The following is a 24,201-nucleotide window of genomic DNA, read 5'->3' on the forward strand; positions in this document are numbered from 1 at the left end:
AAGGTTCTACGCCACGCAAGGGCACAGCCGACGATCTTCTCCCTGCCAGCAGCCCAACAACCGGGTAGGCCAGGGGCGAAACGTGAGGGGATGCACACTCAACCACGGTGGAACACGTCTGCATTACGGCGGTGAGGGCGGGATGGCGTGCGAGAGAAGGGAGAAGGTGAAGATGCGATGAATGATGATATACTGTAGTACCGAAAGGGGTCGAAGGAAGAGGTTGTTTCCCCAGTTCTCTCCACTTTTAAGATCTCACGCTTTGAACCTTAGTTGGTGGTGCGTACCGTGCCCCTTTCCCTCATCCCTGCAATCGATAAGGGGCCGCTCACGGTAACGACAAGGATGACGATAAGTCCATGCTGAAGTGTGCACGGTTACCATCAGCATGAATATAATCATCATAAAAGGGACGACAGCAAGGAATGAGAAAAAGCATTACTAATTCTCTTCTGGAATATATTTTTCGCATCCCAAGGTCAACTGCGTGATTATCTTCTACATGGAATAAATACATCTATCTCTAAGCATAGCGGACCCAGAGACGACGATAGCTCAGCCATGCCCGACATGCCCATATTGCAGGAAACCCATGTTCACCTAGTGTGTGATCTATTCATACTTCAGGAGAGTGCTTTATATCTGCTTGTCAAGAGCTAGCAGTCTTCATTCTATCTGTGGTGAGTTTACTTATATGCCGAATCTCAAGCCGGCCGAGTACCACTGAGTCACCTCATCCGACCCATAGCTTTCATTTGTCAGCGCGTAACTGTCCACCTGTATATCCGTCTAGCTTCATATCCGCGAAACAAGTATTTCCTAGATCTGTCTTCTCACGCCATCTATCTGTTAGCCACTGTGTCACTGTGCTTCCCACACCATGGCCTCTGTCGCCCACATTCGCCTTGCCGTCCTTGACGATTATGCAGAGCTGGCAGAAAAGCACTTCCGTTCTGCAGGCCTCAACCTGGAGAGCTACCATTCCTTTCCCAAAACACTAGATCCAAAGACACCAGACGGCCTCGCTGCACTGACAGCCCAGCTCGAACCATTCAATGTCATTAGCACAATGCGCGAGCGAACGCCCTTCCCGGCAGAGCTCCTAACTTCCCTTCCCAACCTCAAGCTACTCCTTACGACAGGAATGAGGAATGCCTCCCTTGATCTCGAAACCGCCAGACAACGCGGTATCCTGGTCGCGGGCACGCAAGCGAAACCCCCAGCCGACAGCCTGGACTTCCGCCTCCCACCCTCCACACACGACACCACAACCCAACAGGCAATATCTCTCCTTCTCAGCCTAACCTCCCGCATCCCGCACGACCATCGACAGATCACGAATCCAAGCACACCAGATGCATGGCAAAGCGGCTTCAGCATCCCCCTGTACGGCAAGACCCTAGGCGTCATCGGACTCGGCAAGCTGGGCACCAACCTCGCGCGCATCTGCGTGCAAGCATTCGGCATGAAGGTCATCTGCTGGAGCAGCAATCTCGACCAGAGCAAGGCCGACGACGCAGCGGCCGGCGCGGGACTCCCCGCCGGGAGCTTCACGGCCGTTGCAAAACAGGAGCTTCTCCGGACGGCGGACGTTGTCAGTCTCCATCTCGTGCTTTCGGATCGCTCGCGCGGCACGCTGAAGGCGGAGGATCTCGCTCTGCTCAAACCAAGTGCTTTGCTCGTCAATACTGCGAGAGCGGGGTTGATCGAGGAAGATGCTCTGCTACATGTGCTGGAAAAGGGGCGGATCGCAGGAGCTGCTCTTGACGTCTTCTGGAAGGAGCCTTTGCCGGAAGATAGTCTGTGGCGGACAACGAGGTGGGGAGAAGATGGGCATAGTATGGTTGTGTTGAGCCCGCATATGGGCTATGTCAATGAAGTGACTATGCGGTGGTGGTACAAAGAACAGGCTCAGGAGGTGAAGAGATGGTCTGAGGGCGAGTCGCCGCTGAACATTATGAATAATCCGGTCTCGGCGAGCTAGATCGTATTAAATACAGCCAGACAATATGTTCTACCACTCAACGCCCCAGAGACCAGTCTGCACTCTAACTTCACCTTATTCATAACACATAACATCACACGCAAACACACAATCACTCAAACCCCAAAACAGACAACCTTCCCAAGAAACACAAATAACCTCAGAATCTCACTCAGATGAAATTCTCATGAACCAAAAGTGCAAGAACTACATTACGCATAGACATAAATAGACATCACGTGTATAAGTTTGTGGCCCCAATCTTGGAAGACATGCAGCAGCGCATGCGACCTATGCACTCTCCTCGTATGATCCTACGCTTTTCCTAGTTCGGAACAACTCAGAGCAAGACCTCTAGCCCCTGATATACACCAATCAGTATAACATGCCCTGAGAGGTTCTCTGGTGTGCTCCCGAGGGCCGGTAAGTAGCACTGAGTGGAGACAGGAGTGGGAAGCTCCAGATTGCTACCTGAACGACTACTATGAGCAGTTCACGGCAGGCATTGCTAGTAGGAATCATGCAATGGCGGTTCAGAACCATGTGGGTTAAGAGTGGAAGGACAGCAGCATCACTGGACGAAAGTTTGGCAGGAGCGGTCCCATCACGTGGAGCACGCACCCGGAACGATACACGAATACACTTTGAGCAAGTCACACAAGACACAACCTGATTATGATGAGAATTACTGAAGCGTGTACCAAAAACAAAGACGAGAGACTCTCAAACCCCATATTTAACGCTTGCTTCGACGACGCGCCTTGCCATTTGACTTCTTCCCAGCATCGGCATTGCCACTACCTCTTCGAACAGTGTAGCCAGCAGCGTCGTTTTCATTTGGCACAACCTCGACCAATCTTACCCCTTCTTCGGGACTCGGTGTCCTGCTCTCATCAGATATCTCGTGGCCAAGCGAACTATGTCTGTACGTTGAGCCCGGAAGCGCGGGATCAGAGTTCGATGCGGGGAGTCTAGCACCGCCGACGGGCACGCGCCTTGTGATAGGCGCGTAGGCGACGTCGGACGATCCAGAAACTACGCGTCGACTGCCGTTTCCTGTCGGATATGGCGCCTGCGGCTGCAGCGCAGGGTTCTGATGGGTAAACGGATCGTACTGTTGAGCTTGTGGCTGTTGCTGAGCATATGAGTTTGATGACGAGCGAGAACGGTGCATATAGTCAAAGTCCTCAGCGGAAGGTATAGACTGCCGCGAGCCAGGACGTATAGGAGATGAATAGTAACTTCCTGGCACATCGTATGACTGCGGAGGAGTAGTGTTGCGAGTATTGCTGCTAGCAGAGCGCGAATTGGGTCTAGAGTGCGATTCGGAGCGCTTGCGAACAGGACCTGGTGATGCCTGCGCCATACCGTAGCTGATAGGGTAGATTTGATTACCATTCGGCCCTGGAACCACGAAACCCGGCCCAGGAGCTTGCGGCATATCATCGTAGGATGACATTCGGCTTGTTGCCTTCGATTTTGGTCTAGCTGGCGAAGCGCTGAAGATAGAGGCGCGAGAGGAAGTTTTCTTTGATCGCAGACTCCCTGTGGCAACGGATGGCTTAGTTTGCTTGATCGGTGGTCGTTGGTAGGGGGCATCGGCTTGTATTGTTCGCCGGCCCTCAAGCGCAGCCAACTCTTCGTGCGTGAGCTTCACACCAGCTCTACCCTTCGCTGTTGCTTTCCGTATCCGCTCGATGGCTCGTTGGTAAATAATTTCGTCGTCTTCTGCAGGGTTCAATTGAAGTACGACACCTGGTTGGTCTGCGTAATCGTCGTAGTCCTCCTCCGAAGACTCAAAGTTCTCTCCATACGCAGGCCCTTCGTCTTGTCTTGAACTCGCTAAATCATATCCATCAAAATACAAGTGATCTGAAGAATAACGCCCCTTTTGTAACACTGGATCCAATAAAACGCCTTCGGACTCACTGTCCAACTCTTGAAATCTATATACGTCGTTTGGAGGTCTCTCCCATGCCCTTCGTCTCCGACCAAGACCTCCATCTGGTGGTCTTCCCCCGGAAGGGGGCAAAGCATAAGGAGTTCGCGGCCGACCACCTAGACCGCCTCCTCTGAAAAAGCTGACTCGATGGGTTTATCCATAAAGGCAGCGTGACCCAGAATGCTGACACCGCTAGCTCCGATGAGCCAGAGGACAGTTGCTAAGGGCGAAGAAATAAATGCAAGTGGGACGGAAATGCAGATGAGTACGGTGTAGAGCTGCGAAGTCGTAGCACGCACGAAGCCGACATCGAGGTCTTGGCCTTGGAGCTTGCCAATTCCGTACATTCCACCAACCACAAGGAAGATGAGGAATAGGAGTTTGAGGTTCGTTAGAAGGCTGTAGATCGAGAGCATGACAAAGACAACGGCGTAGTTGCTAGAGAAGTATCCCAAGTTGTAATTGACTCTGCTTTGGACTTCGCCGAAATTTTGAGGCTTCGAAACACGCTTCACATCGAGAAATTCGCCAATGGGCTTGAGGTTGGAGAACCGGCTCCCCAAGGACTGGGTGCGAATGCCATCGAAGCGACCGGAGAGGTTCAGACGCGATGTGATGGCGTCGAGAGGGATGTTGATGCGCGACATCGTGAAAGAGGATTAAAATCTAATAACTTTGGTATTATTAGCAGAGGTTCTCGGTAGTGACCATCGCGCAATGTCTCAAGCATGAGACGAGATGGAGGCTGAAAAAGGCACATACGTCTCAAAGAGGATTACAAGAACGACAAACGCGCGAAGACAGAGCAGTGTCGACGCAGGTGAACAACGAGCGACAGGCGACGGCGATGATGGTGCAGTGAAGATGAAAGAAGTGAAGATGGGAATTGATAGGGGTAGCGACAAGTACAAAATTAGAACAGGCGACGGTGCGAAGTTAACGGCGTGGAAAAGTTGTTTTAAGCTTTAGTGAGGAAGGACGCGGATCTCCTGAGCCATCAGACACCTGGCCTGACAGCCTGACAGCCTGACAGCCTTGAAGCCTGAGGGCGATAATCTCCTCACCGTGCTAGGCCGTTTCGGGGTGTAATTGTAAGCACCAGCAGGAACACGAAAACACACGAAATGCTTTCCACGGCGTGACAGACAGAACAGACAGCAGGCTTCATTCAGGATCTGCTCAGTTGTAGAGTGTAATTCAGTGCAGGGTACAAGTATCAAAGTTTGAAGAGACAGTGATGCAACAACACACATACCACGTACCTTGGAGCTGTCGGTGTGTTGTCCTCAGATATGGCTGACCATTGCAGTGTCCTGCCTATGCACCGCAGCGGCGCCGGAGGTCCGAAACGGCGGTAAACACGCTCAATGCAGTGTACTTTGAGCTGCAACCGAGTAAAACAAAGGACGGTGAGGAGGAGAGGTGAAGTTGGCGGTAGACGTCTACGTTCTGGGGGCGCGGCGGCCTTTTTATCACTCTATGTGTACCAAAAGTTGACTTCTGCATACTGTGCGCCTGATTGGGCCACGTTCGGCATCGTCTGGGGATGGTCCTGGAAGTCCTAGGGGTTTTAGCGCAGCCTGCCACCGCCCGGGCCCCGGCTTCTGCTCGCCAAAACTTCACAAGCACAAAGCCTAGAGCCATGTCCACTTTTCCACTCGGCTCGTGAATCGTGTCTTCTATTTTCTCTCGACAGCCACTCATCCTCTCAACGATGAGGTCCTCATTGCTGCCACTGCTGTTGGTAGCCCTTGCGGCGCTCGTCGCTGCTTGGAGCAAGGAAGGTCAGTCAACCTAATTCATCTCAATCGCGATGCACTGGAGTTCAAGAGTCCCTGTGTATCTTGCCAAAATTTCTCGAATCGCAATTGCTTCAAACCATCTCGTCTAAGCTGCAACAAAATACTGACACTGTCTTCCAGACCATGAGATCTTCCGCCTCCACGACGAAGTCACTGCCCACGAAGGCGCAAACACGACCTTCTACTCCTTCATTGGCGTCTCGCCCTCCGCAACCCAGGACGAGCTCAACAAAGCCTACCGCAAGAAGTCGCGCTCACTACACCCGGACAAAGCTGTACGTAGCTGGGAAGCTGAATACGCGCTGAAGCACAAAAAGTCCCAGAAAGGCACCAAGCCTGGCGTCAAGGTTTCGAAGGGACCCTCCAAGAAGGAACTCGAGAAATACCGTGTCGAAGCCTCTGAGCGCTTCGCCCGTCTTGGTCTTGTCGCTGGCGTGCTGCGTGGCCCTGGTCGCGATCGCTACGACCATTTTCTCCGCAATGGCTTCCCGACATGGCGCGGCACCGGGTACTACTACGCACGCTTCCGGCCCGGGCTGGGCAGTGTCTTGTTCGGACTGTTCATTGTCGGCGGCGGTTTCGCGCATTATGGTGCCATGTTACTGAGCTGGAAGCAGCACCGCGAATTTGTGGAGCGCTATGTCCGACACGCGAGACGTACGGCGTGGGGTGACGAGACGGGAATCCAGGGGCTGGACAACATTGGCGAGACGGTCGCTGCACCACCACCAGCGCAGCCACAGCAGAGCGAGGAGGCAGACGGCATGCAGCTGCTAAACCGTCGACAAAAGAGACAGCAGGAAAAGGAGGACAAGAAAGCAAGCAAGAAGCCCGGCGGCAAGAAGAGCGGCAATGGATCGAGCACACCGCGCGGGTCGGGCGTGTCCACGCCCGTGTCTGCGCCCGTCGATGCAACACTCACGTCAGGTCCGGTTGGCGCGAAGAAGCGCGTGCGCGCCGAGAACGGCAAGACTCTCGTCGTCGACTCTGTCGGCAACGTCTATCTCGAGGAAACGACCGAGGACGGCCAGACGCACGAGTATCTGCTCGACCCCGAGGAGATCCCACGTCCGTCCATCTACGACACGCTCGTATTCCAGGCGCCGAAATGGGCGTGGCGGAAGTCTGTAGGGAAATTCTTCACTAGCAGCGACGCTGAGCCCGACTCGCCCGTTGATGAGCCGACTGTCTTGACTCCGACGACGAGCGAGGACGAAGCGGTCGAGAAGCTGAAGGGCGCCATGGCCGCAAACCCGAACAGCGAGGCCAGGAAGCGCAATGTAAAGAACCGCGCGCACAGGAAATAGCGCGCGTGCGAAGGCTCAGTAGAGTCTTTGTATGTGTCACAAAAAAGTGTTTTTGTTTTCGCCCATGTACAGTTTCACCCATAGTGTGTATACATAGAACTTGCCAATTGTATGTATTGCTACAGACAGGTCCTGTGTGCGTGATCTCCGTTATCGTTTCACCCGTCAAAGTACATCAATAATCCCATCCTTCCGCTCGCTAAGAAGAATTCTAGCCATCCGCCATCCATCATCATCATCCTCATCCTCGTCATCATCAATCAATCAAGTAGTACAACAACAACAACAACAACAACGACACAAGCAAGAGCGCTGAATCTGGAATCATAATCTAAACCAAGACTCTTCAAGTATCAAAAGTAAGCATAACAACGAATGAAAATTCCAAAGCACAAGAAAAGAGAAGATCCACACAGTCCCGTTGGATCTTGCATGATAGATAAATAAACGAGCAAACAAGCAAGCAAGCATAGAAGAAAGACATGACGCAAACGACGATAAATAAAGACAACAACGACAACACCGAACAAGGGCAGGCAAAAAAAGGTATCAAACCAGCAAAACAACAGAAAACCGCTTGAAAGTACAGGTTTCATGAGGAAACTGACCATGGTGATGCGATACACGCGGCCAGACAGAGCCCATCCATATCCTACACAGCCAACAACGCGGCCTAAGTGACTCACAGTCTGCGCGGAACGCCTGCCCCTGATAAGGTAAGGTAGACGCTGCGAGGTAAGAACGAAATAAACAACCAAAGCAGACCCAAAACCAAAGAAAAAGGGGGTAACGGGGGAGAGAACGAGTAAGACAGCACAACCGCACACGCCGAGAAAAAAGAAAAAGCACTGCCGAACCCTGTTCAGAAAGCTAGTAACAACAGACTTGATTGCGGAAAAGAGTAAAGGTGGAAAAGGGGTAAGAGGCAACGTCCTCAGACGAAAAGTCTCGCGAGCAAGCGGTCGAAAAACCCAGTCATGTCAGTCCCTTTCTCCGTCTTCCGCTCGCCGAGATACTCTCGCGCGTCAGCGAGGGCGCTGCGCACACCACTCACGAAGCTGGCCTCGGCAGTAGCGCTGTCGTCGACTCTGGCCTGTGGTGCGGACGCTGCGGACAGCGCGATAGGGGCAGGGGCATGGGCGGCTCCCTGCACTAGGTCACCAAACGAGTAGGTGTGTTGGTGGTGAGTAGGGCGGAGGGAATGGAAAGACGAGATTGTTGGGACGAGGGGGGCTGGGTGTACGGGCTGGGCAGGCAAGGCGAGTTTCTCGTGGCAGCCGCCGAAGCAGTTGCGGTAGAAGCGCAGGATGGCGTTGATGGCGCCGTCGTTGATGTCGACGACGCTGCTGTGGGGTGTTGATAGACCAGTTGTGGAGAAGGAGGAGGAGGAGGTCGAGGATGTGGAGATGTTAGATGTGGTGGAGAAGTTACGTCGCATGGCAGGCATTGGGTCGATGTTCTTCCGGTCTTTCATGTGAGCGTGATACTCCTCCTTTGCAGCCTTGTAGTGGATGCTTTCCATGGCCATCAAGAGCACTGCCATCGATGCCAGGACGACGGGCCATTGGTTGCATTGACGGCTGAGTGCAATACGCTCGAGACGGGTGAGCAGGTTTCGAAGAAGTTTGGAGGCAAGGACTGGGACTTCGGCACCAAGCTGGCCACGGACGAAGCAAGGAGTTGGACAAGCCGCGAGGCTGGAGTCAACAGAGTGTAAGGTACCACGAATGATGCTACGGACATTCTGGTCTGAGACCGGGATAACGGCGCCGTCAGCCATGTGTGTGAGCACAAGGAACTTGAGAGCAACTAATAGGATGACAGGCTGTTGCACATATGAGTATACCATCTTGCGAGAGAGAGAGAGAGAGAGAGAGAGAGAGAGAGAGAAAAATATGGAACTGACTCTGCCTATTTGCACATAAAAGTGGTAGATATTGCTCAGCACCTTCAGGGGGCTCTGATATAGAGGAAATGACTGGAAATGCTCGTTGACGAGCAGTGTAAGGTGTGCATCTAACTGCCACTGAGCCCCATCTGTTGAGGCTAGTACGACAGGAAGAACTGCATGGTACAACTCTGTACCATTCGCAGAGGTTGATCCAGGTATTGGAGGCCAAGGGTAGACGATGTGTCGATGGATTAGCTTGTCAAGCTCTAATGGCCACACGACTTTCATCGGGAGATACATAGAAGGACCAAAGCCCAGGCTGAGAGGCAAGATGTAAACATTAGGAGCAACAACATAGGTCCCAGGACCAAGAAACTGATCAAGGCTGCGGTGGCTGGGGTGCCAGGTCAATTGATCTAGTTGCAAGTGGAGTGATCAGCACTAAGCACTGGAACATACGAATAGCGAAGCACATGTCCAGTTTGGTTGGAGATGGAAAATGCTTCGAATGTATCGACAGGACATTAGTCCAGCTACGACTAAAGCAGATCTCTCTACCAGAGCATCGCCAGAGAGCACATCTGACGTCACTTATAGCAGTTCCTTGGTTCTACTGTGTTGCTGGACTATTGTCCTGGACTTCTTCGAAAGAAAATGTGACTGAATAAAGAGAAGGAAAAGAGTCGAATGGAATAGAGTAGACCTACTAGAAAGCAGGACGCCAGCGATGTCCTCAAGGAAACTGCCTCTACAAGGCTGAAGAAGCAGATCGCATTTGAAGTGCTCGACACAGCTCTTACATGGTGTTCCTGGATCGCACTGACAACAAGATAAGTAAGGATAAGTCGACCAAATGAGCTGGAGAGTGACGTTAGGAAGCCCACCTTCTCTTTGCGGCGGCGACATGAGTCGCAGGCTCCGATGATACGCATAGCCGCTGCCTCCTTGCGCGCGATTGGGGAAAGACCACCAGTGCGGCCACGATTTTTCCGGACAACTCCATGGCTATTTGCAGAAAAGGTCACCAGACGTCCAGTCTTGCCCTCGTCGGGCTTGTACTGGATCCATTTCTGGGCTGAGGCGGAGCTGGCACCGAAAGATGTTCGACGACGTCGCTGTTTGGTCTGCGTTGCCCGTGGAATGCTGATCGGGGTGGATTCTGCATGTCTTTCAGCGGGTGTAAATTCAGGCGTCTTGGGACGAGACGGCAGGACCAGTTCGTTGTTATCAAAGGACCCAGGCGCACTGTTCACATTGAAGTAGCCAGGGAATACGCTTTCATCCTCGAGCAGATTCGCGGAATGATATGATGCTTGGTTCGACGTCTGAAACGAACTTGCATTTGTTAACGGAGGAGGCATCGACCATGAGTAAGTCGGCACATCCTCATACGACGAAGCACCAGAGAAGGTGTAGCTCATAGGAAAGCTCGCACCACCAGGACCAGCAGGGAGATGATCTGACAGACCAGAGCTCCCATCGCCAGAGCGGTGTATGTGTGCTTCATTGTCCAAATCGACAAGGCCTTGCCAGTCCGTATCGTCAAGCTGGAAGGTATCGTCGAAGTTGAGTTCGGGATTGGACGGTCTGCTGTCCATAAAGCGACTGGCGTTGAGCTGCCATGTCATTGGTTAGCTTTGGCCTGTTACTATAAGGTAGTAGGGGAGTACAGTGCATGGGGCTAAGTTTTAAGTTGGAGGGGGCGACAAACTCAAGCGATTGGCCGTGAAGGTTAGGGATCCTTGTAAGTGGATAGAGGTGCGTCAGACGTGGGTTAGGTAGCTAATATTGGATCAATAGCAACTAGGAATAACAAAAGTAGGTTGATTTGAGGTTGAAGGTAAGAGATGCGTGCAATGAGACGGTAGCTGGGAAGAGAAATAGAAAGAGAAGAAGCTCATCCCTTATACTGGTCGTGTCACCTTGCAAGTGAGGCGGCATAGGCAGCAATCTGGCGTGCTAAGAGGGGAAGAAGGCATCGGTAAAGGCCGCACAAGCACAGCTCAGCTCGGCTTATCGAAGTCCAGCGTGCGCAACGACAAAATACAACGACAACAACGTGGGATGGACGGCCGGTCTTGACAAGACGAAATCATATAACTAACAACAGATTATGAACGGCGCCGTCGGCCTCTTTCTCGGCTACATGATCCAACACCAACGCTGACCGGTCATGGATCTCGAGTTGACGTAGCCACGGCAGGTTTGACTTTACACCGGAACTGACAGTGGGTTGAAACGAGGTGGCAGGGCTGTAACACCAATCGGCTCCAAGCTTCTGATCATGACATCGCAACGTCTGTTGCCCGTGGCTTTCCGGCTTCTTCCTCCATCCACTAGCCAAAATGCATCCGAGGGAGCAGAGCCTCCTCAAAGACCCCACTCTACAGCCTGGCTCTGGCCTTTCGCAGCACGTAGGGCTAATGGTGGGAACACGAATCCTCTACTGCTAATTGACTCATCTTGCATGTCTAGGGCGCTTCTTGGCTGGGCGGATTGAGCCTTGCGGGATGCAACGGTCTGCGCACGCTGCTGATCGCTCAGTAACTTATCCACCTTGACGAACGGTGTATCCGTGCCCGGGTCCGGATCTGAGCCCATGTCCTCGCGCAGAATCTTCACAGTACTGCAAGCATGTGATTAGTATGGACGGCCGGCTATCAACGGGGTGAACTTACTGCTTGAACGCGCGCCAGAACTCGTATCTGTCCAGGTCGTCTTCCATGTCATCATCGGTATCGACAATGCTGGAATCATCGTCATTGTGCTTATTCGCAATCTCTAGAAGAGTCGTCACAAAAGCCTCCTTCAAGTACGCGAAGCTGAATCCGGCTGTAATCCCAGCAATGGCGCTGCATAGGCTTTTGGGAAACTCCATCTGCTCCTTGAGCTTCTGGTACCAGTAGAGGGAGTACAGACGCCTCTCCTCCTTGTTTGGGAGAGGGAAGAGATATTTCCTGTCGAAGCGGCTAGGTCGCTTTGAAAGTCCAGGATCTAAACGATCCAAGTAATTAGTACTGGCCACCATCAATAGTCCATCATTACTCTCCAACCCGTCTACTTCATTGAAGAAATAGCTGCGAGTTTGCTCGGTGACGATCGTTTCGATGTCTTCAAGTACGAGCAGACATGGTGCGAGCTTCCGGACCATGTTGAAGACGTCGCCGATGTTGTACGTATAAGGTGCTGATTTGACGTATAGTGCCTCGACGCCTCTCTCAATCATCTCTTTCATCATTGCTTTGATCGAGATTGTCTTGCCTGAATCGTGCATCAGTCTGTTGATCTAGATAGGCTCTGAAGTCCGAAGCTTACCGTTTCCCACTGGGCCGTGGAAGATAAGCCCCCGTTTCCAAGGTACCCCGTACCGCTTGTACACATCCTCGTTATCGAAGAATTTCTTTGAGACAGATCTTAGATCCTTCTTCTTCTTTTCATCTAGGATAACATCTTTCCAATCTGCTTTCTGTACCTGCTCCCACAGGCTAGTATCTTTCCTCCAGTAGCCGTCATACACCCAAATCCCATTGGCCTTCTTTGTGACCCATTCTCCTATGGTACGAATGAGTTTATCGGTGATCGACGAATGAGACTGTGCCGTCTCTTCGCGCACGGGTTCCTTCAAGATGAATTGTGTCGTGCCCCCCAACGGATCAGTATAAACCGTGTAGAGAATAAAATATTCATCATTCCACCTGTAGTTGTAGCGAGCGAACAAGTTCGCATCGGCTAGATATCCAGTACCGTCACCTCTAGGTGGCGGCGGAACAAACCCTCTCAAGCGAACGACAGGCTCTACGGCAGAGTCCAAGGTTGCAGTCGCAAACCCTGCTGCGGCAAATTGTAGAAGGTTGACATTAGTCCCCGGAACAGCGGTCACTATGAGATCTGGATGCTTCTGTTGCAAAGCGACTATAAGCTGTACGTCAATGCTGGCGTATGACGATGACCAGCCTTTCTGAAACTCTTTGTATACTTGCGGTTGATGGGAACCCTCGTCCTCGATGATCGTGAATGGCTCCGAGGTCGACATTATATAACGACGACTGCTGGATTCGTATTATGCGCGCTGATGCCAGAGTTCTGTGATGCTAACGAAGGCGTTTAGGCTTACCGATGGTGTTCTTGGCACCGGCGAGTATGATGACGGAGTGAACTCTAGGGGACTCTCACCCATTTATGTTGTCGTCTAATCACGATCAAGCTGCAGCCTAAAGAGAAGGATCAGTTTTCGATTCACATGTGAGTGATGATTGGTCAACTGTGGCGACGTGTTGTTCTAAAGCAGGTTAGCGAACTGGAATGTACAGATGAGGTGGGGATGGGCATCCATCCATGTGGTCTAAGCGTTAACGGCCTCTCCTTCCTCTTTCGGATCACAATCGATAAATTGCAGCATCTAAGAGAATTATGGCAACAATAATGATGCGATTGGGACTGATCGTTCCTTGGTATATGACATCGCCACCAGATACTCGACGCTAAGTCATGCTTTGTATCCAGACATACCGGAGTATGTTCTGTTTGACTGCGACCAAGAAAAATCCTTCCCTCGCTCCGTGCGCCATTAGTAAAGAAGGCATACAAGCCATTTGGTATATTAATCTCATCCATCCAGCATAGGCATTCGCCTATGCCCTGCTCAAGTTCTCACCTTCCTCTTGCTTCTGCAGACCATATTTCTTCAGGCGGATACTTTGGATTCCAATGAATCCAGTAGTATCGACCGGGCTGAAGTTGTCAAGGGAGTCCATAGATGCCTCCTCTGCAGAGTAAAGCTTTTCTGTCTCAGAAGAACGTCCTAGGACGAAGACGTTTCCTTTGTAAAGGCGAAGGCGGACCTCACCGTTGACACGCTTCTGCGCGAAGAGGAGGCTGTTCTCCACGAATTCGCGCTCTGGTGAGAAATACATGCCATTGTAAAGCAGCTCAGACCACTTATGAGTTACAAACTGGTCACGGATGGAACGAACTTGGGCATCAAGTACGAGGCCTAGAGAATATCAGCGAGAGCACCAATGCAAGATCTATACACATACCCTCAAGATCGAGATGAGCCCAACGAAGAATTGTCATCGCAGGGGAGTCGTAGCAGCCACGGCTCTTGAGACCGATGAAACGGTTCTCCACGATGTCAATTCGACCAACCCCATGCTTCTTACCGATCTCATTGAGCTTCTTGAACAAAGTTACGGACTCGGACTCCTCGCCACCTGGGTAAACAATCTTGGTGGGAATGCCTTTCTCGAAACTGATGGTGACATCCTCGTGCTCGTTGGGAGCTTTGAGTGGATCGTCAGTCATTGTCCAGACATGCTCTGGAGGAGTGATTGCCGGATCTTCCAAGATACCAGCCTCATATGAGCAGTGAGCCAGGTTGGCATCCATAGACCAAGGTTTAGCTTTGGTGGATGTGACGGGAATACCCTGTTGGGCAGCATAGTCTAGAAGGGCTTCACGACCAGCAAAGCGTTCAAAGAATTTAGGATCCCTCCATGGAGCGATGACTCGAATGTCGGGACGAATAGTGTAGAAGGCAAGCTCGAAACGAACCTGGTCGTTTCCTTTGCCAGTGCAGCCATGAGAGACGAAGTCACATTTCTAGGGTTCAATCAGCCTGGACCCCCTCGCGCAACAACGGTTTTACGAACCTCACGCTCAGCAGCACGCATCTGGGCCCTAGCAATGACAGGACGAGCAAGACTGGTTCCAAGAAGGTAGCGCCCCTCATATTGAGCGTTACACTGGACAGCTCGGAAGCAAAGCTCGTCGACAAATTCTTTTTGGAGGTCTTCGATAATCATCTTCTTGGCACCAAGCTTGATGGCCTTTTTTTCCACTTCGTCCCATGGCTCATCCTGTCCAACGTTTGCCAGAAATGCGACCACCTCATAACCTTCCTCTTTCTCGAATGTCAGCTTTGTAACAGTGGACGGGGGATCGATTCGTACCGATAAGCCATCTTAGAATACAGCTGGTATCAAGGCCACCTGTCAGCGTAAGGATTAGAGACTATCTCCGGTGAACGTTTAACCTGGCGGACCTACCTGAGTACGCCAAACAGACACGTCCTTTGGCCATTTTGCAAATTCGCTGGATATCAGATGACTGGAATCTAAAGGGTCGCGGCCAGGTGTATGCTTTAAGAGGTACGATTTTGAGCAAAATTTGCGAAAAATTTCAGTCGTGAGCGCTCGATTGTAAGACTACAAGGTCTATACAGGGTGCGGGCTTGCTGAGTGGTTCTGATTGCGGCGTGCGGGGCCAATTGATGAAGTTGGGTCTGCTATGAATGTTTTCACAGAGAAAAATTTAGTTCCGAGTCATCATGGATGCCGCATCACTGGAAGTTGTGGGGTGAGACGGCGAAGCTAGGCTAGTGTCACATAGCTGCATGCACTAAGATAAGGCACCCAAGCAAGGAGCGATTCTTATTACCTTCTTATCGATGGCCATGCTGCCTACGACCTGTTATAGAAGTTGTATATAAACGATTTAGAATGTATTATGGTGTTCCATCATGGAGTTTTACCTTTGCGAGTCAAGCAAAAAGCCTAAAATCCTGGTTTCAAGACTAGTAAACCATATATTTTCGATATCTTGAAGGGACTACCAGGAGGTTCAGACGATGGATATGCATTTCAACCAAGATTTCTACTATAATCCCAACGATGGACGACTGACGAGACGATGACAGCAGATGTATCAAGCCTACAATCTCGAATTGGTGGGTCGGCGAACAAGAACCAGCCAAGCACCAGTAGGTGGACATCGCGAGCTGAACCTTAAACCGGCCTCAACTCAATCTCGGCGTCCAGCAGCCTGCCATCCATTCCCAGACGACGCAGAGCCTGCCATTCCCACTGATCCCAACAAGATCCAGCAGGTTTCTTTCATTATGCATAAGACGCATTGCTCCAGACAAGCTCGCGCCACAATCTCTCGTCAGCCAACCAGAGAGCCCAGCCACCCTTTGACGCAAGCCCTCCGCCCCACTATCCTGCCTCCATCCCGGCTCTCCCCAGCCAGCTTGTTTATGATGTGAGCTGGGATGGCTACAGAGCCCACCGCCTGTCTTTCACACTCCTCGGGTCTGTTTTCAACTGTTACTGCTATTGTTACTGCGATCCTAGTTCTACCCTGTATATACTGACATTTACCTGGTAATTTCGTTTTCATGGCGTCACGACTTTAGGGTTGGTACCAAGCTTCTTGCCTTGTCCCACTGGGACTGTTCATCTCATTTCTGCATTCACTTTCGTTCTTGCCATGAGTATACAGGTAATTCTACAAATCCCCAACTCCGCTGCTGGAGGAGTGCGGCTTGCTTTGCATTGCTAATTCTCCGAAGAATCCTACCACTCCACCATGCCCTCCGCATAGCCCCTCACTGTCTCGCAACAGCCTTCTTCAAGCCATCGACTATTCCAAGATAATATAACCCAAGAGCACCATGGGAAACACATCATCCACACTGGTCACTCCAGTAAAGGTGCAAAACCGGCTTTCCAAGCCAAAGACGAAGTCCAATTCCCCTAACAACCTGCCCACTGGTCAGACACACAAGCTCGACCGTTTGGAAGGATCGCAGAACGAGACAGGGAACGAACCGGCAACACAATCGATCGGAAGCGGTTCTAAAAGCATGTCCAGCGTCCGCGAACACTTGCGAAGAACGCTGTGTGATACAAGAGCCAGTGCCGATACTATGCCCAACCACAACAGCGGCAACGATTGCCTTGGAGATATAGCATATCCTGTACAGGAAAGATTCATGACTCGTTCAAGAGCAGGCTCAACTTCATCTGAAGGCCAGACGAGTCCTACCCGTGATTCGGATTGCCGGACGGTGGCGGTAGGCCACAGCTCTTGTCTCGAGAGTCAGGACGCGCTGGGTATCAGTCGGAACCTTAGCAAAAGCGCTTCACCCAAAGATATGGGATCCCTCCGTACGTTACAGCTGTGTCCTACCAAGGGACTTGTCTGATTACTTTTACTGATATATGTTTCAATCAGGCAAAGCATTAGGGCCGGAAACGGCCCATAGGCAAAGCCCCTCACTGCCAACAAAGCCCGACGATGAACTTACAAAGAGATCGTCTACAGCCCTAATAAGGCGTCGTTCCCTTGCTGCTCCTGGTATTGCCACGCGTGAGACAACGCCGGAGGTTTTGCAGTCAAAGGGTCAACAATCCGAGGGATCTTTGTCAAATGGTAAAGTTTGGGCAATGGAGGAATTTGTACCATCGCCACTTGCGTACCTCGTCAATCTCAATTCGACAAGGTCCGAAACACCTGTTAACCTGGAACCTCCTCAGATTGGAGGCTTAGAGCTAGGATCGCTGCGGATCACCAACGGGACCGCGTCCCCAGCACCAAGCGTATTATCGAGAAATATACCAGCGGCGAACGACTCGGCCGAAGAGCTTCAACAGGACGATGCGTACGCCACGGAATTGGAAGGGACAGCCAGCGTCGAAGGTCTGGCTGCCAACAAGGCAAACCACTCACCAATTCAAAGAGCGTCTCAAGGCCCCAAGAGACGTGGCGCGCGCAAACATTCAAAATCTCTCTCGCGTTTTGACTGTCCGTCGAAGATGCAACGTTGTGAGCCCGCATTGGGGTCTCCGCAGGGCTTTCCAGTCGAGCCGATAGCATCTCCGGATCATCCACGCAGTAAGAGAACGTTAAGTGCCCAGCTTTTTGCAGACGACTACATAGCAGAGATTTCACCCGGCCTGTATCCAGATGGTGTCCCGAGACCCACCATGACTGTTGACCCGCGAAGTCCCCCGGTAGAAATGACTACAACACTCGACAAGGAGCCCAAAGATGGTTTGATCGGGACTGTCACGGGAAAGTCGAGCAATTCTGAACGATATTACAGCAAGTACCGTCACAGTGTTCATTCTGGCTATTCAAGTGGAGCTAGTGTGGCCGGCACTTTGGATAAACCCGGAGCGGAGAAGGATTATTTCCAGCTTCGAAAGCGCCAATATACTGTGGATGCTCCTGGCGTCATGATGTCGCCATTTAGTTTTCAGGAGGATTTCTCCGAATCATCATATGTGCAGGAGAGCAGCTCGAAATTCGCCGGACAAGCTACTCAAAGTACGACTAAGAGTCCGTTGCTGAGGGAATCGAAATCGTGGCGCTCTTCCTCTTTCGGAACGCCTTCGACGATCCCGCCAGACACATTAACTTCAGACGCATCCGAAACCTTTGGATGCAAGAGTCCAGCAATGAATAAAAAATTACAGAAGAAGCGCCCGGGATCCACACAGCCTGAGGTCAACTCACCCAAATCCACAAGCGGTGACAACATTCCTGATGTCCCAAAAAAGCTGGTGGACACTTTCGAGCGTAGGGTGGTAGGGTCTCCTGGCACAAACGACTTGCAGCATACGCCTAGCGCGGGCAGCCATACTGGTACGGACGGCGAAGACGACTCCTCTTCCCCCAGCCCTGCCACTATTGAGTTCTCATCTCTGGGATTGCCAAAAGATGATTTCAAAGATGGAAACCAACACGAAGACGACCGACCACCAACTCCGCCACCTCACCGATATCCTCCTAGTTTGTACAGCTCGACTCGGTATCCTTATGAAGCTCCATTACTAGATGAGACATGCACCACCATCAAAGACTTTGGGACTGTAGCTGATTCACTCGGCGCATCCCCGTACGACATCGCCACTAGCTCTCATCGCACTAGACCTGTGGCATCCCGAACCCGGACGCATCCTCACCAGATTGGCAACGCGATGTCGAGGCCAAAGTCGATGTATAGTATGACTGACGAGGCCGCAGCGGAGTTTGCGCGCATGCGAAGCCTTGACCGTATGAGTACGGACAGTCAAACCCGCAGCAAGTCACGACCACGTACTGAATCCGCTCCGAACACAAACGTTGCCGGACGTTTGTGGCACCTTAAGACTAAGTACGAGGACATTCCTCCTGTGCCTCGCATACCCCCGCACGGGGAGTACAAGGTTCAGTCTCGACATTCACCACCAGTGGTCGCTCACACCAAACCGCTCATGAGGCAGGACTCTGCGCATTCGTCCGCAGAAGATGAAGCACCGCCGTCTGAGCCAAGATCCCAGAGAGAATGGGAGCAGACGCATCGCTCATGGTCAAAACGACGAAAGGCAATCAAGGAAGCCATGAAACTACTTGAAGAGCAGCTGGAAGCCACGAAGATGCCACCAAAGCGACCGGCCAGGAACACGGCTTGGCCAACAAAAGCTAGAGAGCGACCTCTGTCAGAAGGCTCGACGAGATCGGGTGGGTCAGATAGGAATGTTCTTTGCGACAGATACGGCGGCGGTCTACGCTACGGGTACGAGGCAGGGTATGGACTCAGTGGTAGTGCAGGCACAAGGCACAAGCAGAGCGCAGCGAGCAGAAAGAGCGCGCATGTGGCATATACATATGGAGTGGATTTGTCGGATATTCCAGTGTTTGTGCAGGAGATGCGTTGATTTCAGCTCTGATTAATGGTTTTGCATGGCAATGTTTTCATGTTTTTAACAGACGATGAAGATGACGATGACGATGGCGATGACGATGACGACGACGATATATTTGAGCATACACAAGCCAAAGAGCTATGAAAGTGGCGTTATGGGATGATTTACATGATGGTATACGATTATTGGGTATATATTGCTCGCGATTTACTGGAAAGGATAATTGATATAGTAATTGACGTACACTTACATAAGCAAGTCATGCAATGTTTCGGTGACACGCCCTTGTTAGACATGGGACCATTGGATAGCCAAAGACGATATGCTGCACCCATGACCGACAGTGAAGCTCTCCTGTGAAATGAGGTGAGCGATAGAATGACGTTCCGGCAGTAATCAAACAACAACATGTCTCATCTCAACCCCTCGGACAAGTTGCGAGCGTGTTTCAGCAGAGGAATGAGCAAGGATGGATGAATCATAAATAGCTCTCTCCATCCTACCTGGGAGGACGTACCGTACGCAAGGACGAATAGATTGACAGTCAATGCAGTCTGATCGCATGCTGCCATTGGAGGAGGAGCCTTTGATTATGATGATAATAATAAAAGGCATGGTGACGGGGCGAAGCAAGAGTTGCACGGTACGGTACCTAGTAATTAGCTAGGGATCATTAGGGTTCTGCTGGTCCCCCTCCCTAATGATTACCCACACAGGTACCAACATGCTCTACGTAGAGAGAGCCAAGGGGGGGAGTTTAATGGTTGACACTGCGCCCGGATCGAGCCGCTGTTGGCTGGACCTTGTCTACAGTACTGTATGACGCGCCCCACCTGGGCAGTGGGCACCATTCGCCCGACTCTCTCCCCAATAAACGGGCCACCTTTCGTCGCGTCCCCTCATGTTATCCCGTCGTGGGGCTGGCGGACTGGCGGGCTGGCGGGCTGGCGGGCTCGCGGGCTGGGGCGCTGCTGTTTCGGCCAGGTTTCTGCGTTGAGGGGGCTTGCTTGTCCATTATCCCCCCAGGCTCGCTAGGGTTACGGCCACGTTTTGCTTAGACTGGTTGCCAGTCCTGCCCTGTCACCCTGTACTCTTCACCTCCAGAGTGACGAAATCTCACCGGCCACCACTATCACCCTGCACAGGCACAGTACACTTCTGTCTTTCTGTAGGTGCGACCGTAGCTTTCTTTTTGTTTCTATCCTCCCTTCGCCTTAAATCTTCTGTTCTGCTGTCCTCATCCAAATCTTCTCTCCTTTGCGCTCATACAGAGAGCAACATCCCTTCATTCTCCCTGTGAACGTCCGTCTTTCAATACCACCACTTCAGCTACTACTCAGCTATTCATAGCTCGCTTGTGATTGGCGCTCTACTGCGATCCGCCAACCTCATCAACTGCGACAATGTCGACCTTTGTCGTGTCGCTGTGAGTCTACACAATTCAGATTTTGGGCTTGAGTGGCTAATAGTGTCTCTCCTCTCCAGCTTTCTACCCTATACGGTTGATTTCCAGGACATTCCTACTCCCGCACGCCGTGATAGTCCTCCCGCGACCGCTAGACCGCCTACGGGCCACAGTGCGCACGGCCAAAGAGACTCTATCCCCGATTTCTCGGCTCTCGACAAGAAAGCCAGTCTGTTTCACCATCCTACCCCCCCTCGGACGCCTGCCAGCGCCACCCACCAATACGATGACTTCTTCAAACATGCCACCAGCGTAGCTTCTCACTTTCCCAAACCTCACGACCCTCGATCTCTTGTCCGTAGCGACTCGTTCGCTCCAGACTGGGGTAGCAGCTCGTTCTTCAATCAGCCAAAGTCCAGAGCCGGCCCCGCACCGCCAGATACAATTCTTGAGTACGCCAAAGCGCAAGAGCGTGTGAACAGTGCGAGGAATCATCAGCGTCGTAAAACTGGAGAGCGCGGTCCTCCGCGCGAGAAGAGCGGTGAGAGAGGTGCATGGCGAGACAAGTGGACCATAGAGCCAGCGGTACAAGGCAATGGCGGTCTTGCCAATGCTATCAATGCTGCAGTTGAGGCTGGCAGCATGGGTGACGTGATCTGGGTTGGCACTCTGGGCTTCCCGACCGACAGTTTGGAAGAGGCCCAGAAAGACGACATACACGACCGACTTGAATCAGAGTTTGAAGCATTACCGGTCTACGTGAGTGACAGCGATTTCGATGGCCACTATACGCATTACTGCAAGACGATTCTGTGGCCTGTCTTTCACTATCAGATTCCCGACCATCCTAAGAGCAAAGCGTATGAGGATCATTCATGGATATTCTACGTCAACCTCAACAAAGCATTTGCCGAGAAAATCATCAAGAGCTACAAAAGGGGTGATATTGTCTGGATTCATGACTACCATTTACTCCTGGTTCCTAAGCTCGTCCGAGATGCCCTCCCCGACGCGCAAATTGGCTTTTTCCTACACACTGCCTTCCCATCGTCGGAAGTCTTCCGCTGCCTATCTGTACGGAAGGAGCTCCTTGAAGCTATGCTGTCCTCCAATCTAGTAGCATTCCAGACCCGCGAATATGCCCATCATTTCTTGCAGACTTGCAGTCGTCTTCTCGTGGTGGAGGCTACCGAAGAAGGCATCCAGCTCGATAATAGGTTTGTCAACGTCACGTGGTTACCCATGGGTATCAATCCTGAGGGTCTTTCCATTGCGCGTGAAGACGAGTCCGTTGGCGACTGGATCAAGGTCATGGAGGAGAGGTACAAGGGTAAAAAGCTGATTGTCGGGCGTGACAAGATGGACCAAGTTGGAGGAATCCGACAGAAGTTTTTGGCGTATGAGCTGTTCTTGAACAAGTATCCAGAATGGAAAGACAAGGCAAGCATAGCCATATCCTCTGAAAGGTCGTTTCTAATGATACCCAGGTCGTCATGATACAGGTCGCAACATCGACGACGGAGAATCCTGAGCTTGCTGAAACAATCTCGGATATCGTTACTCGCATCGACTCTGTCCACTCTACACTCGCGCATCAACCTTTGGTCTTCTTAAGACAGGACATTGATTTCTCGCAATATCTCGCTCTTCTGTCAGTCGCCGACGTGCTCATGGTCACGAGTCTTCGAGAAGGACTCAACCTTACATGTCATGAGTATGTTTTCTGTCAGGATGGCAAGGCCAGTCCGAATGGTGAGAAGAAGCATGGACCGTTGATTCTGAGTGAGTTCACCGGAAGTGCTGCGGTCTTCAACGGCCAAGAACTGCCTGTGAACCCATGGGACTACAAAAATTGCGCCGAAGCCATCAAGATCGCGCTCGAGATGACACCAGAGGAGAAGGTGCGTCGCTATGGCAAGCTTCGAGATGTTGTCATGCACCACACTGGAGAATTCTGGAGCCGCACACTCATCAAGTCCCTTGCCCGAGTCCACGACGAGCATTATAAGCGCGATACCATGTCCATTCCTCGACTTTCAGCATCTCAGCTCAGCCAGAAATACAAGGAGTCGAGCAACCGCTTGTTCCTTCTTGACTATGAGGGCACGCTTGCAACCTATGGCTCTCCGGCTCGAATGGTTGTCGATTCCCCACAACGAGTCCTTGACACGCTTAGCGAACTCCTGCTTGATCCGAAGAACACTGTCTATGTCATGTCCGGCCGCACCAAGGAGGAACTAGAGTTCCTTTTCAATCGTGTTCCTGGACTCGGCTATATCGCAGAAAATGGCTGCTTTGTTCGCGAGGCTGGTGCTGGAAGTATTGTCGATGATCCCAAAGAATGGACATGCTTTCCTGACCAAGCTCGCATGGAAGAGTGGAAAGAAGCCGTTCATGGAATCCTGCAGTACTACCAGGAGCGTATGGAGGGATCTTGGATCGAACAGCGCTATTGCAGTCTTATCTACCATTACGACAAGGCTGAGGACCTGGAGTCGGCGCAAAAGCACGCAGGTGACTGTGCCAACCATATCAACGACGCTTGCCGCGACCAACGCGTCCACGCCATTCCAGTCAAGGACGCCGTCATCATCGAGCCAATGGACTATGACAAGGCAACGGCGGCCAAGTATGTTCTGGGTCTGATGACGGGCGGAGAGGGATCAAACCTCAAACCCGCGATCGGCAAGCCCGACTTCTTGTGCGTAGCGGGGAATGACCGTGACGATGAGGTGCTGTACCGCTGGGCAAACGAGATGGGCGAGCATGCCGAGATCAAACATGTCACGACCGTCAGTGTCGGCCAGAGGAATACACAGGCGCAGAGCACGCTCACGCAGGGCACAACGGGGTTGTTGAGCGTTTTGCAGCGCCTGAGCAAGGCCGGTGGACCCAATGGCACGAGAGGACGGAGCACTACTGGGAGTAGCCAGTTCCGAAGCATGTCGTAGACCGGTGGAGGAGGTTTCTGCGTTGATGCCCACTGGATTCTTCCCCTTCACTCACGATGATATGATTCCTGCTTGCTTTTTGGCACTAGTATTCGGGCGGTCGAGCGAGCGATTGAGTCGGCTAGTGCTGTTTCTCCTGTACGAGTCTCTTGCACCCCATTACATTGCATCCCCGTGCGCTCTGCATAGCATAAACTGCGAGTTTATTAGAAAAATTACACCACCTTTGGCTATATATGTATACATTTCCCCACTTGCTTGCGTAGCTCTGTGTTCATCACCACTGATTCCTCCATCTCGTCGGGTCTGATTTGGTTTCAGCCATCCCCTTCCTCCGTCCCCATGTAGTAGAAATGTAGAGCTATGCATCTGGCATATCGATGGGGCTGGTTGCCCGTGTGTGGACGACGCAGTGCTTGGGAAGGCGTCGTTGTGGCGCGTGCATGT

The 24,201-nt window shown here is 51.8% G+C and overlaps 9 protein-coding genes across 9 annotated transcripts; 4 read left to right on the forward strand and 5 right to left on the reverse strand.

Annotated features, from left to right (window-relative positions):
• The first annotated feature begins 417 nt into the window (after window positions 1-417).
• EJ05DRAFT_454074 (uncharacterized protein) lies at window positions 418-2,277 on the forward strand. Its single transcript, XM_033742439.1, has one exon. The coding sequence runs from the start codon at window positions 881-883 to the stop codon at window positions 1,982-1,984; it is 1,104 nt and encodes a 367-aa protein (XP_033599523.1). The 5' UTR covers window positions 418-880; the 3' UTR covers window positions 1,985-2,277.
• Window positions 2,278-3,743: 1,466 nt separating this feature from the next.
• Window positions 3,744-4,610, reverse strand: EJ05DRAFT_54947 (prenylated rab acceptor PRA1). Its single transcript, XM_033749741.1, has one exon. It carries the CDS (start codon window positions 4,571-4,573, stop codon window positions 4,043-4,045), a length of 531 nt encoding a protein of 176 aa, XP_033599524.1. The 5' UTR covers window positions 4,574-4,610; the 3' UTR covers window positions 3,744-4,042.
• A 658-nt stretch (window positions 4,611-5,268) lies between these two features.
• Window positions 5,269-7,161, forward strand: EJ05DRAFT_477301 (uncharacterized protein). The gene is made up of 2 exons (XM_033744222.1): window positions 5,269-5,710; window positions 5,849-7,161. The coding sequence occupies exons 1-2, from the start codon at window positions 5,641-5,643 to the stop codon at window positions 7,033-7,035; spliced, it is 1,257 nt and encodes a 418-aa protein (XP_033599525.1). The 5' UTR covers window positions 5,269-5,640; the 3' UTR covers window positions 7,036-7,161.
• Window positions 7,162-7,807: 646 nt separating this feature from the next.
• EJ05DRAFT_55115 (uncharacterized protein) lies at window positions 7,808-9,371 on the reverse strand. Its single transcript, XM_033749742.1, has 2 exons — window positions 8,942-9,371; window positions 7,808-8,860 (listed from the first exon to the last, which is right to left on the reverse strand). Exons 1-2 carry the CDS (start codon window positions 9,224-9,226, stop codon window positions 7,970-7,972), a joined length of 1,176 nt encoding a protein of 391 aa, XP_033599526.1. The 5' UTR covers window positions 9,227-9,371; the 3' UTR covers window positions 7,808-7,969.
• On the reverse strand, window positions 9,257-10,925 carry EJ05DRAFT_55177 (uncharacterized protein). Its single transcript, XM_033749743.1, has one exon. The coding sequence runs from the start codon at window positions 10,552-10,554 to the stop codon at window positions 9,553-9,555; it is 1,002 nt and encodes a 333-aa protein (XP_033599527.1). The 5' UTR covers window positions 10,555-10,925; the 3' UTR covers window positions 9,257-9,552.
• A 675-nt stretch (window positions 10,926-11,600) lies between these two features.
• Window positions 11,601-12,959, reverse strand: EJ05DRAFT_440493 (P-loop containing nucleoside triphosphate hydrolase protein; the record flags this gene model as incomplete). The annotated part of the gene is made up of 2 exons (XM_033741933.1): window positions 11,601-12,187; window positions 12,242-12,959. 2 exons carry the CDS (start codon window positions 12,957-12,959, stop codon window positions 11,601-11,603), a joined length of 1,305 nt encoding a protein of 434 aa, XP_033599528.1.
• Window positions 12,960-13,557: 598 nt separating this feature from the next.
• On the reverse strand, window positions 13,558-15,007 carry EJ05DRAFT_440418 (argininosuccinate synthase; the record flags this gene model as incomplete). The annotated part of the gene is made up of 5 exons (XM_033741928.1): window positions 13,558-13,919; window positions 13,966-14,527; window positions 14,578-14,828; window positions 14,878-14,916; window positions 14,974-15,007. 5 exons carry the CDS (start codon window positions 15,005-15,007, stop codon window positions 13,558-13,560), a joined length of 1,248 nt encoding a protein of 415 aa, XP_033599529.1.
• A 928-nt stretch (window positions 15,008-15,935) lies between these two features.
• On the forward strand, window positions 15,936-19,642 carry EJ05DRAFT_477306 (uncharacterized protein). The gene is made up of 3 exons (XM_033744223.1): window positions 15,936-16,207; window positions 16,278-16,875; window positions 16,943-19,642. Exons 2-3 carry the CDS (start codon window positions 16,380-16,382, stop codon window positions 19,408-19,410), a joined length of 2,964 nt encoding a protein of 987 aa, XP_033599530.1. The 5' UTR covers window positions 15,936-16,207; window positions 16,278-16,379; the 3' UTR covers window positions 19,411-19,642.
• A 1,067-nt stretch (window positions 19,643-20,709) lies between these two features.
• EJ05DRAFT_55304 (alpha,alpha-trehalose phosphate synthase-like protein subunit) lies at window positions 20,710-24,137 on the forward strand. Its single transcript, XM_033749744.1, has 3 exons — window positions 20,710-20,824; window positions 20,884-22,243; window positions 22,291-24,137. Exons 1-3 carry the CDS (start codon window positions 20,802-20,804, stop codon window positions 23,752-23,754), a joined length of 2,847 nt encoding a protein of 948 aa, XP_033599531.1. The 5' UTR covers window positions 20,710-20,801; the 3' UTR covers window positions 23,755-24,137.
• The last annotated feature ends 64 nt before the right edge of the window (window positions 24,138-24,201 follow it).

The sequence above is a fragment of the Pseudovirgaria hyperparasitica genome, assembly GCF_010093815.1.
Source record: "Pseudovirgaria hyperparasitica strain CBS 121739 unplaced genomic scaffold EJ05scaffold_10, whole genome shotgun sequence".
Classification (NCBI taxonomy): Eukaryota; Fungi; Ascomycota; class Dothideomycetes; order Acrospermales; family Acrospermaceae; genus Pseudovirgaria; species Pseudovirgaria hyperparasitica.

Bases quoted from the DNA above. Each gene is read 5' to 3' on its own strand.
- EJ05DRAFT_454074 (XM_033742439.1), top strand. From the start codon at position 881: ATGGCCTCTGTCGCCCACATTCGCCTTGCCGTCCTTGACGATTATGCA.
- EJ05DRAFT_477306 (XM_033744223.1), top strand. From the start codon at position 16,380: ATGGGAAACACATCATCCACACTGGTCACTCCAGTAAAGGTGCAAAAC. The intron at 16,876-16,942 runs GTACGTTACAGC...TGTTTCAATCAG, and splicing joins CAAAGATATGGGATCCCTCC to GCAAAGCATTAGGGCCGGAA.
- EJ05DRAFT_55304 (XM_033749744.1), top strand. From the start codon at position 20,802: ATGTCGACCTTTGTCGTGTCGCT. The intron at 20,825-20,883 runs GTGAGTCTACAC...TCTCCTCTCCAG, and splicing joins TCGACCTTTGTCGTGTCGCT to CTTTCTACCCTATACGGTTG. The intron at 22,244-22,290 runs GCAAGCATAGCC...AATGATACCCAG, and splicing joins ATCCAGAATGGAAAGACAAG to GTCGTCATGATACAGGTCGC.
- EJ05DRAFT_477301 (XM_033744222.1), top strand. From the start codon at position 5,641: ATGAGGTCCTCATTGCTGCCACTGCTGTTGGTAGCCCTTGCGGCGCTC. The intron at 5,711-5,848 runs GTCAGTCAACCT...ACTGTCTTCCAG, and splicing joins CGCTGCTTGGAGCAAGGAAG to ACCATGAGATCTTCCGCCTC.
- EJ05DRAFT_55115 (XM_033749742.1), bottom strand. From the start codon at position 9,226: ATGTATCTCCCGATGAAAGTCGTGTGGCCATTAGAGCTTGACAAGCTA. The intron at 8,861-8,941 runs GTCAGTTCCATA...TATGTGCAACAG, and splicing joins TTTATGTGCAAATAGGCAGA to CCTGTCATCCTATTAGTTGC.
- EJ05DRAFT_55177 (XM_033749743.1), bottom strand. From the start codon at position 10,554: ATGACATGGCAGCTCAACGCCAGTCGCTTTATGGACAGCAGACCGTCC.
- EJ05DRAFT_54947 (XM_033749741.1), bottom strand. From the start codon at position 4,573: ATGTCGCGCATCAACATCCCTCTCGACGCCATCACATCGCGTCTGAAC.